General features: G+C 36.1%; 1 protein-coding gene across 2 annotated transcripts in view; it reads left to right on the top strand.

Moving 5' to 3' along the window:
• The window catches only part of HSDL2 (hydroxysteroid dehydrogenase like 2), a 37,358-nt gene that overhangs the window by 1,260 nt on the left and 17,116 nt on the right, over positions 1-18,982 (top strand). For both annotated transcript variants that reach the window (XM_072598054.1, XM_072598055.1), the window contains exons 2-6: positions 1,468-1,631; positions 2,525-2,623; positions 4,878-4,992; positions 12,677-12,780; positions 15,048-15,146. In XM_072598054.1, coding sequence (XP_072454155.1) covers positions 1,468-1,631; positions 2,525-2,623; positions 4,878-4,992; positions 12,677-12,780; positions 15,048-15,146 — 581 coding nt within the window. The remainder of the gene's footprint in view (positions 1-1,467; positions 1,632-2,524; positions 2,624-4,877; positions 4,993-12,676; positions 12,781-15,047; positions 15,147-18,982) is intronic.

The following is an 18,982-nucleotide window of genomic DNA, read 5'->3' as shown; positions in this document are numbered from 1 at the left end:
TAGTTCAAATTATTCAGTTCTTGCATAATTTTTAAAAATTCTTTATTCTTAAGTAGTTTTTTAAAATTCTGTATTATAAAATCTTTAACCTTTAGATATTGATTGCCCTGAGCTAAATGTTTGAAGTGCTTGTGTTATTATTGAAATAATGTAATTATAAGATACATTGTCAACATCTAGCTCTGATTTACTTTTTAATATCTTAATCAAGTTCCACAAACGTCCTTGTTTTTAGCTCGAAGTTTTACTAGCGTTCTACCTGTGTTGATAATTACTACTAATTCCTCTTGGAAAATGGGAAAAGTTTATTAGTTATGTAGACTACTTTATTAGGTTTGTAGACTGTAACAACCTGGAATACTTTTGTATTCTGTTTAAACTTTTTATTTGGTTAGGACCAGTGATTTAATTAGTGCAAGGTAGCTCTTCATATGGAAACTTCATTTGTGAAAATTGGCAATACCACAACTTGTCTGCCATTTATGGTGTGGGTGCTGGAGCACTGAAAGTTTGAGATTCACTTATGCTCACTAGTTAGTATGTTTCAGGAGCTCAGGTGTTCCTGATCTCAAAGGCTGGCTTCTCACTGACCAACTAGGTGAGGCTGTGTCTCTCTTGGTTAACATTGTTAACTTTTAATTCATATATTTCATTTTTAGGACTACTAATGACTTTTGAAATATTTAAAATTTTAATAGCTAGACAAGTGTTTATACTTTCCCTTTTAAAAAGATAGTCTAATACTTTGTACATCATTGAACTTTGGACTAGATGTTTCCCTTCTCTGAGGACAGGAAAATTTAGAATTCAGAGTTGAGAAATTTTGAAGGAGACCAAGCACAAGAACCAGTTCTAGAAGTTTTGTCCTAAAACTTCTTTGATCAACCACTGAGCTGCTCTTACATTCCACAGTAGAATAATTCAGAATTCTTGTGTTTCTACAGGGTTAGAAACAGTTTAGTAGAGAGTTTTACAACATAGAGATAGTTCAACAAATGGCTGTTTCTCATAAGTGAGCTAAGAATATGTCACAATGGGAACAATTGTTGTCTAAGCAACTGTTATTTGGCAGACAGAATGTACCCAAGTGAAGGCAGAATGTTAATTCACAGGTTAAAGCAATAACAATTTGAGGTGAGACTTTAAGAAAATAGAAATAAACAAAACTCTGCTTTCATTAATTAAAATTTATTGACTTAATTTTTTTTAAACACACTCAGAAGGGTTAGACCTGTTATCAGTTAGTCAACAAGCATTCAGTAAGCACCTGCCATGTAACAGGTACTTTTTCTTTTGTTAACTTCATTGATTTTTTAATTTCAATGAAAAATTGGAAAATTTCTTCTTAAGGGTTATTAACCTAGAATCCCAGAATTAACTTGCAGTTTAGTGTATACTCTCATTTAAGTTGTAACATGCTTTGTAATTAAATTCCTTTTATCAACTGGTGTTTTCCTCCTGTTTCAGAAAATTAGCAGGATGTACTCTCTTTATCACGGGTGCAAGCCGTGGCATAGGCAAAGCAATTGCATTGAAAGCTGCCAGAGATGGGGCAAATATTGTTATTGCTGCAAAGACCACCCAGGCCCATCCTAAACTTCCAGGCACCATCTATACTGCTGCTGAAGAAAGTAAGTTTTATTATGGCAGTGGCCTTTTGGTTTAATGCACTTAAAAAATGATCTGGAAGCATCATCTTGAGAATTTAATCAAAACCTTCTGTTGAAATAACTAATGATATTTATGTACTGCTTTACGTTTAGAAAATCAAATCATTTTCCTCATAGCAACACTGTCAAGTAGGTAGCTCCATTTGGCAGGTAAGAAAAAGGTTATGTTTAGAGCGTTTAAGTGACTTGCATTTATAATAAGGGTTGGAGTCATGACTTGAAGCCTACTCCATTGTACTTTCCATTATGCTATCCTGTCTTTCCGTAACATTTGAAAAGTGCTTTAAAAATCGTATCTCCTAATATGTAATTATAATGATCAAGTTTGATCTTCAGAAGAGATCAAGAGAATACAACCTCCCCTTCCTTCCTTTGCAGAGGTTCTTGATGGGAAACACTGTACTGTTGGATTCCCTTCATGTGTTGGTCAGTTTTGCTGAACTGCTTTTTTTTTTTTTTAATTCTTTGTTATAAGGGGGAAGAGGTAAGGTTATGTTTAGAAATAAAGATATAGTATGTATCAAAAGATATCAGTAGAAAGTATTAATGAAAAAAAGTCATGATCCCATCTGCTTAAAGATGGAGGCCTGAGTTTTTTCAATTTTAACACCTTTCCAAGATATTAGTTGAAGAATGAATTAATTTCTTCTAAAATTGTCTTTAACTGTCTTCTTTCTTTTCATTAAAGTAGGATTGACTTTTACTGCAAATCCTCCTTGGATAATCCTAGGAGAATATATATCCCTATTATAAGATGAGGTCACTAGTAAAATGATGGTCTCCTTGGCTATATCTCTTTTTTTTTTTGCCCCTAAGGAAAAAATATGAATGCTTTTCTTGTTTTTCCTTTCTAGTTGAAGCTGTTGGAGGAAGGGCCTTACCATGTGTTGTTGATGTGAGAGATGAACAACAAATCAATGATGCAGTAGAGAAAGCTGTACAGAAGTTTGGGGGTAATTTCTTAATTACTTGTTAAATGTTGACTAGCCACATGGATTTAGGTAGAAGTAGAGCAGTTTCATCAGGAATCATTAAGTCATCGGGCTTTTTAAGTTAGAACTTTTGTTGCATCTCTAGAGCTAGGCATAACTTTCCCACCTACTGTTCTGCTTCAGAAACCTTAAGTTGTTCCCTGTTGTACACAGTGTAAATTTCAAACTCCTTAACTTGGCATTCAGAGATCTCCACAGTCTGGCCTTATCTCCTTTCCTACGTAACCCCTCTGCTTTTTGAAACTGGTTTCCTCTTTAGTCCCTGCTCTCCTTTCTTACCTCTGTGCCTTTCTGCCTACCTGAAATGCCTCTACCCTTTCTTCTCTATGTATTGAAATCTTATCTGTTCTTCAAGGCCTAAATCCCACCCCTTCTATGATCATCGCTGACAGAATTTTCACCTTCACTATTCTAAATAGTAATAATAACTAATATTCATACAGAGCTTTATTTGCAATAATAACTAATATTTATAGAGAGTTTTCTTTATAATGGTAACTCATGTATAGACAGCTTTGTTCACAGGGATGCCCGAGATAGACAGTTGAAGTATTATTCATGCATTATACATACATATATTCATACATGAGGAAATTTAGCTACAAAGTGATTAACTTGTCCAGTGAAAGATTCTGACTCTTAAATCTAACACCATTTCTACTTTTGTTATTGTTACTCAGTCAGTTCAGACATGTCCAGCTCTTTATGACCCTGTTTTGGGATTTTCTTGGCAAAGATACTGAGTGGTTTGCCATTTGCTTCTCTAGTTCATTTTACAGATGAGGAAACAGGCAAACTTGCCCACAGTCACACAGCTAGTAAATGTCTGAAGCCCAGTTTAAACTCAGGAAGATGAGTCTTCCTCATTCCAGACCTGGCACTGCGCTGTGCCACCTAGCCACCCCAAGCCCCAAACAGAAACACACAGCTTCTGCTATACCATTTCAGATTCCTATAGCATTTACTTGGGTCTTATTTTGTGCTGCATTTTATTTAGGGCTTTTTAAAATATACTTACGTCTTTATCTCTCAACTATATTATAAGTTCCTAGAAGGTAGGGAACCATGTCTTATACTATTTTTTTACTGTCCCACAAAGCTTAATGAGGGCCTTGCATAAACTAGGTACTCAATAGTTATTTGGTAGAAGCAGTGATGACAAGGATAGAGACACAGCTAATATTATAGAACGTGCCTCCAATGTGAGACTCGTCCCACAGGTTTTGTGTTGCCCATTTAGGCAGTTGCTTCACTGCCCTTTCCTTGAATTATTAATGAGAAGGCCCAGGGAGCTGAACTAATGTTTCAGAAACTAGTCTGAGATAGAAGATTCCTAATTATACCATTGACCAAAAATAAAAATGGTTCTCTGGAAACAATAAAGATTAACATACTCAAATCCTGTTTATACGAGAAGTATATTTCCATAGAACACGGTAAATTCTAAATGTGTCTGGGGCCATTAAACCTTTAGAAAATAAAGAGAATTGACAGAATTAATAATTTCATTTAAAACCTCTTCTCCAAATTAGAGGGGACATGATGAGAGAGGGGTACAAAATGAGAGGTAGAAGGTTGCCATATTTCAGTGTATGTCATAATTTTGTTCAGGGTTGGGCCTATGTACCAGTCTTCTGGTGTAGTTTTACCCCCTGCAGGGAAGCAGCTATCTCCTTTCAGAGTTTGAGGCCCAAAAGTGAAAAAAAGCTTTAACATTCCAGCCTATAACATCAGCTAGAAAGTAAGCCCTCCATTTAAAATTGTTAACTCAAGAAGGAGAGCAGGCAGCATTATACCCTTGGACAGAGGCTGGGTGGTGCCTGTATCAAGTACCACTGTGGGGAATCTTTGGATACCAAGAAGACAGCATGAAGGATACGGTCAACTTGGAAGTGTGTAGGGTATCAGTGGGTAAGAGGAGGAGGCCCAAGAGGTAAGAGAAGGTCAAAGAAAAACTAGGCCTACCTAGGACTTTGGTGATTCTGTTCCACTGAAAATCATTTCAGTGAAGCTTTAGTTCAGCTATTAGACATTAGCTTACTATGTCAATATAGAGTGTCCTCTGTTAAGAGCAGTGGTCACATATATGTGCTCATATTAATTTGAACTCATGTGACTAGGGGTCCAACTAGGAGTAGATTTAGTAGTAAAGATTTCATCTTACTCGAAGGTGGAGTTTAAAGCATTAAAATGAGATGTTTTATTTTAAAAATAGGAATTGATGTTTTGGTAAACAATGCTAGTGCAATCAGCTTAACCAACACGCTGGAAACACCTACAAAGAGAGTAGATTTGATGATGAGTGTCAACACCAGAGGAACCTATTTAACGTAAGTGGAGAGAGGAGGGATGGTGAAAATCTGGTATTTTCTTGGAGGAAATGTTTTAATTACACCGTTTTTATACCTGATCAATAGTACTGTATAAAATCTAGTCATTTCGGTCAACTGTCATATCCACTGTAAGCTTAAACACTATGCAAAAAATGAATGGTAGAAGTTTCTTCCATAGATCTGATGAGGCATGCTGTGCTCTCTTATTCCAAAGGAAATTTTCCATCTGTATATCAAAGGTCTCCGGGTTTCTGAGTAAAATTTCTAGTTATGGTTAGCTTTAGGTCAATATTTGTACATGGATGATTTAGGGGATTATTAGTATCAAACTTTCAATCTTCGTCTGATTATTTCTGGCCACCTATTGCAGTTTTGGCCATTTTACCTGAACTAATTGAACAACATGTGCTTAAGGAATAAGGCAGATGGCCAAAGCAAAAACTAACTAGGGAGATCAGCCTGATGGTGAGTGAGGAGGGAAAGGCATTCCAAAACCAAATATAAATAATTTGAGAATTACTAATTAATTCAGTTTGCCAAGCCACTGCTTTGTTAGCACAGAGTTGGCTTAATTGTACATATCACTCATTATCTTTTCTATTTTGAAAGTGACTCTGCTGATAGTGTTTGTGTATATTTGCATGATAGGACTGACCTCACTAATATATTTACAAAATCTTTCATAAGACCTGCATGTTGTTCATTTGTCTTTCATATTGGTCTTATGATCAATGTATGTATTTTGCTGAAATTGAACTCTGTATCTTCTGTAAGATGGTTTCATGCCAGTCTGTTCAGCTGTTGGCATTGATTGTACATGTCACTGATGTATTAAACGTATAATAATCTATTACAAATGTAGACACAGTATAATAATATTCCCTTCCTTTAGTTTGACACATGCCTTCTGCTTTGACCCCTCAATGTCATAAAACTCCTAATATGATTACCCCTGTTAGTTGCATTGTGGTAAATTTGGCTTCAGTGCCTGGGATGAGGCTGTCACAATCCAAAACCTTCACAGTGGAAACTTTGTTTTATGATTAGACAGATGCTTAGCCTAGTATGTGGCATTGCCAGGAATCTTGTCCAGAAAGAAACTGAAACACTGGTAAAGTCAACTTGACACATTAATTCATTGAACTCTATCTAGTTCATCTGTTACTGCAGAGTTTCAGCCATATATAGTCCAACTGTTGTCATTTTACAACAGTTTCAACTTTGTGGTTCCAGTAAAAATTTTGAGCCCAATTAGGAAGAGGCCTATGTTCAATTAACTGCAGTCTGTCAGCAAAAAGAGCAGTTATTGATCTACAATAATAGTGCCTTCCTGTTGTTTCAAAGACTCTGAAGATACATTTTGATTTCTTTGAGGTATAAGCCTAATAGTGTTATCGCTGGGTCAAAGGGCTTGCACAATTAACAACTTTTGGGGCATATTTCCAAATTACCTTTTCGGAATGGCTGGACCAGTTCACACATATAGCATTGAATTAATGTGTAGTATATATACATTTAAACTGTGTTTTTGTTAGTGGTGATATCACTTAACAGTGATGAGTTCAAATTTTGATTATATCTAATATTTGGAATTAAAGGTTCATTCATTCCGTGGTCATTGGGGAGAAGGTATTTTTTTGTTTCTATGAAAAACTGTCATGGTGGGTCAAGTCCATTAGCACTATGCCTTGTGCTATATTCTCTTCTCTAGCTCCATGTAAATATGGGATCATAGACCGTTTGGTCCACCTTAGTGATAACACTAATATATTTAGAGAGAAAAAATTTGAAAATATGAAATTCCTTATCTTGACAGCACAACAGTACAGAGATGTCAGTTTGGATTCCTCCTTAATCTTTGGCTGAGAAAATGATTCAGTGTTTGGGAGAATACCATATCACCAATTCTTCATAAAAAAAATATTCTTTAGCTTCTACTGTTATTCTTTGTTTCTTCCATCACCTTCATTTTTAAATCTATTTCCATACCCTTTTCCTGCTCAGCAAGCCATTGCTTGTTAATAAAGAAAGAAAAAGGAAGAGGGGAAAACTAAGCAATACATCCACTGAGTCACCTCCATAAAGGAAGGAGGGGGGCAATTCTTTTATTAAAAAGAAATTAAATTACTGGGAGCAATCACTTCCTATTCCAGCCATTGTGTCTAATATGGAGGAAATCCTGAGTGGGTACCAGTTTAGGGAGGGCTCTTGGACTACTGAATTGCATGTTGATAGCAGATATCTGTATAACAAATGACAGGATCTGTTGCTATACTCAAACAAGTTAGTTTATTTTCCTAAAGTTCTTGCTTTTCCTGATAACTGGGACTCAGAGAAGTGAAATGACTTGACCAGATTATATAGTTAATAAGTGACAGAAGAGGAGCAGACAGTCTTATCTATTTTGATGCTAAAGCCAATGCTTTTTCTGCTATACCACATTACCTTTATAGAATCACTAGAAAAGATCAGTAGTTTACTCACTATCTTTTAGATTTGGGATTTACTATAATAAATTTAACTTAAAATTATCCATACTTACCTGGGAGTCACCCTAGCAATATTACTGAATCCAGGGAGGTATCTTCTCTATGGAATTCCATGTTGGGAAAAGGTACACACCTTCCCTTCCCTGTCTGGGAGAACCGGCTCTCTGGTTTGTGGCTTGGAGGGACATGGGCTTGAATACCTGCCTTGGTGCACATTATAGCATGTCTAGCCCTTCTAAGGGGTGCATCGGTACTTTTGCCATCGGTACATCTGGCTTCTCTGCTGCAAAGGAAACACATTCTTATACCAGCTTTGAAATATGAATTACACACTTTTGGCAGTTGCACTGTCAATTGGCTTGGGAGTTAGACTTTGAGAAGGAGAAAACGAAGGGAGAAGGAAACTCTTCTCAACTTCTAACTCCAGAAATAGTATTACTTAAATCCTCAGATATGTAAAAATGTCTGTATGTGGTTATATATCTTGAACATGGAGGGAAATTTATAAGGTCCCCTATTCTTACCTGATCTGTATTTTTATTATTCAAAAAGTTGATTTTTGTTATCCTTCATTCAGAGTTTCTGGTGTTTAGATTTTTAAAGGTATACTTTCCCCTCCCCACAGTAGATACTTCCTATCATTTTTTTAATGCAAATGCTATTACAGAACAGCATAGATTCTATTTTTCTATGTATAAGTTAAAAGTAGCTTTAGTATGGAGAATAATGCTTATACTACGAAAAAGAATGTAGTTGTGAAAAATGCACCTGGTCTAGTGGAGATGGGGGTGAGGGATGTATTGTTTGACAAATCAAAGGAAAGCCTATTTTTGTGTTGTAAATCAAATGAGTTCTTTTCTTTATAAGCATGAAAATATGATCACATGGCCTGGGTTAGGTTTTTTTCCCCACCAGATGATGTTTTGAAGTTCACTTTTTCTCTTTAAATTAAAAAGCAACCATGATTGCTTTTTCCCCAATGCAATTGAAGCATACTTGAAAAACTACATATGCATATTATACACATAAAAGCCTGTGCTCCCAATAGAGACTTTGAGTTTTGATAGTTTAAAAAAATAGCAAACTGACAAAGGCTTTTTATGCTTTTAGAAAAAAGGAACAGATGCTCATTTGAAAATAGAAGTAGTCTAGATCAAAGGCATGCAAATAATTGATTGTAAAAATATAAGAACCAATGTGAGAGAGGCTTAACATAGCTTAATTTTTAAAAATTGAACTGAATTCCGTCATAGCACGAATAAATTCTCTTTTCCTAGGATAGTGAATTAACTTTTTCCTGCAGTGGTGTCTTGTTTTGTAAATTGTAGCTCTAGCATTGTATGATTGCTACACGCTGTTGAGATGAAAGAGTTAACTAAATTTAAAATGTATAAGGAGACGTATATTTTTGGACATGGCCAGCAGAGGAATTTGTTTTGCTTGACAATATATATTTGTTATGAATGTTTTCTTTTTCATTTTCTTATTGTTGGGAGACACAGTGGGGGAGAGAGACAATAAATGCTTGTAAAAACAAATAATTTAAAAACTTATACAATAGATGGATTGCTCCCTACTAGTAGTTCAGGTAAGGCTTGCTACATTCCAGTGAAAACTCCTGAAAAAAAAATGGAAGACTGGACATATCATTATGGAACATATTGTAAAATATTTTCTATTTTTTTTTTAGGAATGTAAACACTTCAGTTTTATTAAGTTCCTTATGATTTCTCTTTCCTGTTTACTCTTTCATGTTTCTCTTGAGTTTTGTGTTTGAAAGTCAATTTTTCTATTTAACTCTTTTTTTCTCAAGAGTGCATTAAAGTCCTCTATGTCATTGACTGTCAATTTTTTCCCCCCATTGATTATGCTTAGTTTTGCTGGGTAGGTGATTCTTGGTTAATTCTAACTCCCATGACCTCAAGAATATCATATTCCAAGCCCTCCAATCCCTTAATGTAGAAGCTGTTACATCTTGTGTTATCCTGATTCTGTTTTCACAATACCTGCAATTTCTTTCTGGCTGCTTGCAATATTTTCTCCTTGACTTGGGAACTCTGGAATTTGGCTATAATATTCCTGGGAGTTTTCCTTTTGGGATGTCTTTCAGGAGGTGATTAATGGATTCTTTCAATTTCTATTTTACCCTCTGGTTCTAGAATATCCTTGATAATCATCCTTGATAATTTCTTGAAAAATGATGTCTAGGCTCTTTTTTTGATCATGGTTTTCAGATAGTCCAGTAATTTCAAAACTATCTCCTGGATCTGTTTCCATATCAGTTGTTTTTCCAATGAGATATTTCACATTGCTTCTATTTTTTCATTCTTTTGGTTTTGTTTTATAATTTCTTGATTTCTCTTAGAGTCATTAGCTTCTACTTGCTTCATTCTAATTTCTAAGAAATTATTTTCTTCAGTGAGCTTTTGGACCTCCTTTTCCATTTGACCAATTCTGTTTTTTAAGGCATTCTTCTCCTCACTGATTTTTTTTGGACCTCTTTTGCCCTAATCTATTTTATAAGGTGTTATTTTCTTCAGTATTTTTGGGGGTCTCCTTTAGCAAACTATTGACACATTTTTCATAATTTTCTTGCATCACTCTCATTTCTCTTTCCAATATTTCCTCTGCTTCTCATACTTGATTTTCAAAATCTTTTCTGGACTCTTCCCATGGCCTGAGACCAATTCATATATTCTTGGAGGCTTTTGATGTAGGAGTTTTGACTTTGTTGTCTTCTTCTGAGCGTATATTTTGACCGTTCTTGTCCCCAAAGTAAATTTCCATGATCTTGAGTTTTTTTCCCCCCATTTTAGTCATTTTCCTAGTCAATTATTTTATTTTTTAACTCTTTGTTAAGGTAGGGCTCTGTTTCCCGTGTGGAGGTCATATTGTCCCAAGCTTGCGGGAGTTTGTGCAGCTCTTTTCAGGGATAATTCTACAGACCTGTAAGTTTTCAGTTCTTCCAAGGTGGTATAATCTAAAGAGAGGTATTTAGTCTTGTCCTGTACTGTGCTCTGGTCTGTAAGTGATCACCAGCACTCTTTTCTGCCTTGGAACTGTGAGGAGGATTCCCTCTCCAGTGTTGCTACAAGCTCTGCTATGTCAGTGCAGCTCCTCCTCCCCAGGAATGCCATCTAGTTTCAAGTGTGGGCAAAACAACAGAGTCCTGCCTCAGTGCTAGCAAAGAAAACACTGTAATCTCCTTCTGATCAGTTGTTGTATCCCTTTACTGACTGTGGGCGGGGAGTTCCAGAAGCAGCCACTGCCCTAGGGGCTGTACTAGAGCTGGGCTGAACCACCCAGTTGTGACAGATTTCCTACTGACTTTCTAAGTTGTCTTTTGCATTTGTGGGTTGAGAAGTCTGGAAACTGCCACAGCTGCTTGTGATTTAGTCCCCTGGGGCCTGCTGTGAGTTTCCTGGGGCCCAGTCTGTGCTTGAGTGGCTTGCCCCCTGGCCTGTGCTCCTCTCCCAGCCCAGTGCAACAGACCTTTCCTATCAACCTTCCAGATTATCTTGGACTGGAAATTTGTTTTATTCTCTTTTTTATGGGCTCTGCTGCTCTAGAATTTTTTTTAGAGGTTTGGTTTTTTTTATGTCTATTTGGAAGGGTTTGGGGGAGAGGTTGACTAAGTACCTGTGTATACTCCATCATCTTGGCTCTGCCCCTCAGAAATATCAAAATGTTTTCTTTTAAAATATTTCATAGGATGATAGATTATCTAGTCTGTGTCTGTTCATTTTGTAGATGAGGAAACTGGGGCAGAGAAAAAATGATTTACCCAAGGTCACAGCTAAGTAGCAAAGTCAAAATTCAAACCCAGGTCTTCTTACTCCAAATCTGATATTCTTTCCATTACACAACATATTTTTGTTGAAGCCATATGTAGCATATAGGAAGCCATATTCACCTTGCAACCTTATAGACTCAGAATCATGAACTAGACAAGATTTTACAAATGATCTAGTCCATCTCAGATGGCTGGGGAGGGTTGAGAGGTGGTGAGGGGGACACGAGGAGTTTTACATGATTTGTCTTAGGATATGGCTGGCTGGTTCTAGAACCATGGCCAGAACCCAGATCTGTGGCTCATTCAGTCACAGAATTCTATGCAGGACCATATTCCAGGTGCTGTTTATGTTGTTATATTTGACTGCTTTCTAGATGTGATCTAGGGTAAGTCACAGGCTGTGCTCCCTCATCATTAAAACAGTGTTGATGATATTTGCATTACTTCTGTCCTGGATATAGTATGAAAATCAAACAAGGGAGTATGTGAAAGCTCTTGTAACCATATAATGCTATATAAATGTTAGTTGTTACAGATGGTGATTATGATGTTCCAAGGAACTTTCTGCTGTCCTCCATGTGAATATTTGTGCTGTGGATCTCTTCCCCTTGAGTGATACATAAAGCTTTAAGGGAATTAAGTTTTTGATATGTGTGAAAATATTCAAAGTGAAAAAAAGATTGTTTTGTTGTTTTTGGAAAGCAACAAACTTCAGATCTGTAATTTTTAAAGGAGTTAAAATCAGTGATATGATTAGGTTGGGAAAGAGTAACCCAATATTAGATTTCTTGCACTAGGGTAGACCATGCTGTTGGACTGCTAGTTAACGCTGGTAATTCCTACTTCCACCTCTACCCTAGAAAAATATAAACACTAGTTTACCCCCATTGGCCTGTGACTAATGTCTCTTTAGGGTAGTCCAGTTTTTAGTCCATCTACGGTTATCTTTTTTTTTCTTTTAAATATTATTGCATTTTTTCCAATCACATGAGAAGACAATTATTGACATTCATTTTTTAAAGAAAATTTTGAGTTCCAAATTTTTTCCTTTTCCTTCCCCTCTCTCCTCCCTAAAGTGGCAAACAATTTGATATAGGTTATACATTGTACTTTCATGTAAAGCACATTTCCACGTTAGTCACTTTGTGAAAGAAGAAAAGGAACAAAAGGAAAAAAATTAACAAAATATTGAATTGAAAATAATATGCTTTGATCTGCATTCAGACTCCATCAGTTCTTTCTCTGGATGTGTATAGCATTTTCCATCATAAGTCTTTTGTAATTGTCTTGGATTTTGCTGCTAATTGTAAAATATAACCTAGTCCAAAATATCATGATACATGTAGAGAAGTGGTTAAAAGTTTACTAACTTAAATTTTATTTTTACTTCTATTTGCAGATCAAAAGCATGCATTCCTTATTTGAGAAAGAGTAAAATTGCTCACATCCTGAATCTCAGCCCACCACTAAACCTGAATCCAATCTGGTTCAAACAACACTGTGGTAAGTAATAGAGAAAATAAGCCTGGTTGTTCCTGTTGGTTAATTTATTTAGCTTTTGAATGGCATTAATGAACCTAAAATAACCTATATATAACACTTATTATTGAATTATTTTTATCTATAGAATAGGTCTTTGTTTGAGAAGTAATATCTTCATTAAGAAGAATTGTGTCTTACTTGTAATTCTTAAAAGCAAACTTCAGGGGGAAAAGGAGGCTTAAAATATGATGATTCTAGATGTCAGCCTTTGCACTGGCTCTCCTCATTCCTGGAATGCTTGGTCTTTCTGTGTACCTCCTATCTTCTAGTGCTTTCCCATCCAGAGTTATCTGCTTTACATGTGTTTTGTACATTCTAGTTCCGTATCTCTCCTCCAATAGAATGTAAGTTCCGTGAGAAAAGGGACAATTTCACTTTTGGCTTTGTATGCCTAGTGCCTAGTACATACAGGTACTAAATAAATATTAGATTGATTAAAACAGGCAAGGGAGCCATACCTCAGAAGAGATGATGTGAAATCAAGAGGCACACATTGGCTGTATTCTTGAGGGGGTTTCAGCCCAATCTGAGGTTCAGAGAAGAAAACCTGACAATTTCTGTTTCTAGTTCCTAGCCAAACTGTCTGGGTACCCTTATTCATCCCACTAAGTTAGAAAGGATAAACCATCCTTTCATTGAGTTGGCTCAACATTCTCAGCCTATTCAAAGAAATAGAATTACCTTTAATTTTCAATTTTATTCACTAGAATAGCTAAACTGGTAATCTTTTAATTCCTTGATTATGAATTGTTTTCCTTTATATGAAAGTGACAGAATCCAGCCTTCAAGTAAAAGTGATGACATTAAAAAAGTGTTGTCCTTGTATGAATAAGGGAAAATTTTCTTCTTTTCTTCCTGTTGTATTAGTCCCCTTCCTACCTTTCCTCCTCTTCTCTGCCTTTTAAACTTATTCCTTGAAATCTGTACCTTTGACACAACATATTAATGATTTCAGATAAGAATAAGTAATTACTGTATTAGCACCACCATGTTTGTGCATAGAAATCCTTGTGATCCTTATTTCATTTCAACTTACATCAGTAATAATTAGCATGGTATGTTTCTTTTAAAAAAAATTTAATATTTTTCCCAGTTACCTTTGTTTTTTACAATTTTGATTTCCAAATCATTTCCTGCCTTCTTTTCACTCCCTCCTCATTGAGAAGTCAAACAATTTGATAAAGGTTATTGCATCTGCTGTCATGCAGAGCATATTTCATATTAGTCATGTTGTGAAAGAAAATAGACGGAAACTCCAAAACCAAGAATAATAACGAAAGTAAAAACTTTGCTTCAATGTGCATTCAGATTCGATCAGTTCTCTGCAGGTAGATTTTTTTCATCATAGGTCCTTCAGAATTGTCTTGGATCCTTTTATTGCTGAGACTAGCTAAGTTCTTTGCAGTTGATCATCGTGTAATATCACTTTTACTGTGTATAGCATTCTCCTGGTTCTGTTCACTTTGCATCAGTTCATGTGAGTTGTTCCAAGTTTTTGTGAAAGTATATCCTGCTCATCATTTATGGCACAATAGTATTATCATGGTATGTTTCTATTGGAGTATGAAGCTATAGAGCTTAAAGGTTGAAACAATTTAGATCATAGATTGACTGGAGTAAACAGCTTAACCACAGTTTTCCCTAAAATGAGCTTATCTTAATTTCTTTATTTAAAATGGTATAGTCAAGAGGCAGCATGGCATAGAGGATAGAGACCTGGTTTCTGAGTCAGAAAGACTTAGGTCCAAGTACTGCCTCTGATACCCACTGGCCATGTGACCTTCACCTCTCAGTGCCTCCAAGCAGCACCCTAAGATTAGAATTGCAGAGTGTGTGCCAACAATCAGCATTGGTGGGACTAAATTTTACCAAGGAGTTTATTACACTGAAGATATGGACTAAATAAATAAAAATTGAAATACGTGGTCATTAATGTAAGCTTATAGCAAAGGATGAGAAAAAACATGTTTTTTTATCAGTCCCTTTTAAATTATTCTTTAAAGCATTTCAGTGCAACTAGTAATAAATATGAACTAGTTCAAAGCTTCCTTTGAAGAAAGTGTTAATTAAAGATTATCTATATTTACTTCCAACTCTTATTTTGTACTATTTGTATTCTTCAGAAGCCTAAACAGATAGATGTGTCTTAGAAAAGGACCAGCAGAAGGATACTGATTGTTTGACCCTGTGGATCGATTGTCTTAAGATTTGTTTTTGCTCTTTTTCAGCTTATACTATTGCTAAATATGGTATGTCTATGTGTGTACTTGGAATGGCAGAAGAATTTAAAGGAGAAATTGCTGTCAATGCGTTGTGGCCTAAAACAGGTGTGTTCAACTTTTTTTTTAATTCAATTTTTGGTCAGTTCTGAGACATTCCTATTCTCAGTAGATACTTTGTTGTGGGGTAGAAGGTTATTACTTTAACTTTTGAATCCCCCACATTTTGTGGAGTAGATTACCTTTCCCTATTTCTTTTCCTCATCTCACCCCCAGGATACTTGTTTGTTGTTTTTTTTCTTTTGGTTTTGGAGTGATCTCCTCCTATCCTTGACCTGGAAACATATTGCAATATCACTTACACAGCATTGAGACTTTTTCTTCTCTGGGTTTCTGTGGCACTGCTTTCTCCTGCTTTTCTCCTTTTTCTACCTCTCTGCTTACCTGATCCTTCCAGGTCTTTTTTGTAGGATCCTCTTGCGTGTCTTGCCACCCTCTGTGTCATTGTCCCCTAGAGCTCTGTCTTGTATGCTCTTCTGTCTCTGTATTTTTCTTTCATTGATCTCTTCAGCTTGAGTCCAACTATTACCTCTGTGTGAATGACTCCCAAATCTACATATCCAGCCTTTATCTCTCTCCTGACCTCTAGTTGCATATCTCTATCTGCCTGCTGAGCATTTATTTCTACGTCTTTCCCATCGGCATCTCTAACTCAGCGTGTCCGAAGTTCAACCCATTATGTTTTCTCCTAAACACTTGGATTTATGCAGTTACAGACTGAGATCTAGAAGGGACCTTCCTTAGAGGTCATATGTTAGAACTTCTTTGTTTTTATAGATGAGGAAAGTGAGGCTCATGGGGGGGGGGGGGGGGGGGCGGCACTGAATTCCCCAAGGTCACAGAGGTAGTAAGGAGGCACAGATAGGATTTGATTCAAGGTCCTCTGACTCCAGTGTTTTTTCTACTACACCATGCTGCTTTCCTCCCCTACTTTTAATTTCTCTTTTTGTCAAGGCTACGAACATCGTCCTAGTCACACACAAGTTCCCAGCCTCAGTAACGCTCAGCTCTTCATTCTCACTGCCATATCCAATCAGTTGATTTTACCTCTACAGCATCTCATCCCATCTTTGTCCATCCTCTATCTCTCCACTTTTTCAGCAGTTACACCCTGGCTCAGCCCTTGTGATTCCTTCCAATAGGTCTTCCTGAGTTTAGTTTCTCCCCTGTCAATTCCATCTTCCATCAGTTGCCAAAATGATATTCTTAAAGCACATGTATGAACATGTCACTTTCTCCTTCATGCTTTGGTGACTTTTTATTGCCTATAATTTAAAAAATAAAACTGTTTGAAATTTAAAGCCCTTCCCAGGCACTGCAGCCTCTTTTCATCCTTATTACTCCTTTTCATCCTCTCTCTGCTCTGCTTGCTCTGCTTATACACAACATTTCACCTTCTGTCTCCAGGCCTTGTTCCCCATTCCAGGAATGCTCTCCTTCATCTCAGCCTCTTAGAATCCCTAGCTCTAAGGCTTAGTTCAAGAGTCCTTTAGAGACCTTTACAGTCCCATTAGAGGTCCTATTAGAGACCTTGAATAATTTTCCCAATTGTTAGTGTCCTTCTACACACATGCTGAAATTGCTGTGTATTTATTTTGCATATATATTGTATTTACTTATCTTTCAGTATGTTTTATTCCCTTTTTATCTGTGTCTCCAGTCTGTAGCATAGCACATAGCATATATACTTAGTAAATGCTTATTGAATTAATGAATACATGAATTAAATTACCTTCAGAGCTTTAATTACATTCTTTTAGAGCCAAGTCTGGTAAGAAAGGAAGGTGAAAAAACCAGGTTATGTCTCACTTCTTTAACTGTTCTTAGTCTGGAACAAGGCAATACTGATCTAGATATACAAGTTCTGGAATTTTTTAAAAATTATACATTGTCCTGAATTTATAGTCACATCTCCTACTGAGCACTATTAGAGGTAGAAATGAAACAACACACTGTTCTTGCCCTCAGAGAAATATAGCAGGACTCATGAAGCACCATGGTAATTAAGCATTATCAAGGTTTTCTGGGATTCATTTTTTTTCTTAGGATCAAGGCCATAAATCTACAGAAAGTCCTTGTCTCCATTACTATTCTGTCTTATTTTCTTATATCCTTAATTTCTATCTAAGTGGAAGACTCAGCTGTTGCCCTGACATATCTTAAGTCAGGAAAATGTTCCATTGCTTTTGTCTGAAGGTTTCAAGAACTGAGGTAACTTCCAAAAGCCATATGGGGAAGGGACTTGAAGAAAAGATTCATTTGCAAGTGAAGTAAGAACTTTTGGTCATCTCCATCCTCTACAAATTCATCAATAGTAGTCAATTCCAGGCATGCTCCCAGAATATGAAATTTAGCAGCAAAATACAAATGAAGCAGCCAGTTAATAGAACTCAGTTTTTCCTTAACTGGAACTAATGATGGGCACTTTGATATTTTCATTACACCCATATCCTAGCAGCATGAGAGAGCTGCTACGAATTCGTAGTTGAAATAGTTGTCTGCCTCAGATCTGAAGATGTGAGCTAGTATCCACAAAAGTGAGTTTAGGGAATAGAAACCACATTGGGGTTTCTGAGAGTTCTGGAAGTATGAAAACTAAACCAATCTATGGTCTTGGAGACGTATGTTTCTTTAGGCCTTGAATGCCCCCTAAGGGATCATCACATGGTGTGCCCCAAGAGGAGATCCAATAGGATGTATAGCAACCTGTGATCAAGGACTGCAAAAGTCATATGACTCAACTAAAATGTTGTCTGTCATTTTTTTAACTCTGAATTTTTTTATTTGTTCCTATTTACATCTACTTCCATTGATCCACTGTTGTGATTTATTCCAGAAACAAAGTCTAGCTTTCCTTTAGATTGATAAAGTGCATATTGAATCCAGATCCGTAAGCTGTAACAGAAATGAGCAAAGAACTACCAAAACTCATTTCTCTAGTTACTTTTTATTTTTAAAATTAATTGTTTTCAGTTTTCTACAATCACTTCCATGCATCTTACATTGTTTTCCCCCTCTCTTCCCATTCCCTCCCCAAGACAGCATTCAGTGTTATATAGGTTCTACACATACATTCTTATTAAATGCATTTTCACCTTAGTCATGTTGCATAGAAGAATTAAAATGAATGGGAGAAACATCAAAACAAAATAAATCTAGTTATTCTTTCAAAGGTCTCATGTTTTAAGTGAATGAGACCCCTAAGGTTTATTGGCTTTTAGCACAAACTCTTTATTTTCTATCCAACAAATAATCAGTAATCACACAGTTGTTGATGTGTGCTTTTAATGAGGATTTTTGCTGAGAGTCAGTTCTGTGACTAGTTTAACTTGTTTGCTTAGCTATGCTGCAGAATCTTTTGTTGAAGGTTGCTTCTCTCACAGCTCCTTGTTTGATCTTGGTTATACATAAGTGTCTTCTTTGTGAAATATGTCTTTCCCAAATAACATTTTAAAAGTTATAAACTTGATAATACCCTTCTTTTTTGGAGCCATTTTAGGAAATCTCCCTCAATAAAGCATTATAGAATAATTTTGCTGTACTTTATTAGGGGGTAATGATGAATTATTGAAGTTCAAATATTTTGGTTTAAAAAAATCTTTGCTTTTAATGTACCTTTTACTGCAGTCACATTCTGTTTCTGGACCTTTAAGAAGGAATGCTGTTTCTTTTTCTTAGTCTGAACTTAACCCCCTCCAACAAAAAAGCATTTTTGCATGTGTGTGTGTATATATGTGTGTATGTATGTGTATTGCAAACCACAAAAAGGATTTTGTGATCTCCATTTCACATTGTTTGCTTTTTTAAAAAAACACCACATGATAAATTCTATAGACCAACTTCTTTTCTGTAAGAAATTTGTTAATGTGGCAATGGTCTTTTTT

Source organism: Notamacropus eugenii, chromosome 3, assembly GCF_028372415.1.
Source record: "Notamacropus eugenii isolate mMacEug1 chromosome 3, mMacEug1.pri_v2, whole genome shotgun sequence".
In the NCBI taxonomy this organism is placed as follows: domain Eukaryota; kingdom Metazoa; phylum Chordata; class Mammalia; order Diprotodontia; family Macropodidae; genus Notamacropus; species Notamacropus eugenii.
Note: the sequence above shows the minus strand (reverse complement) of the source record. Positions and strands in the feature narration are given on the sequence as shown.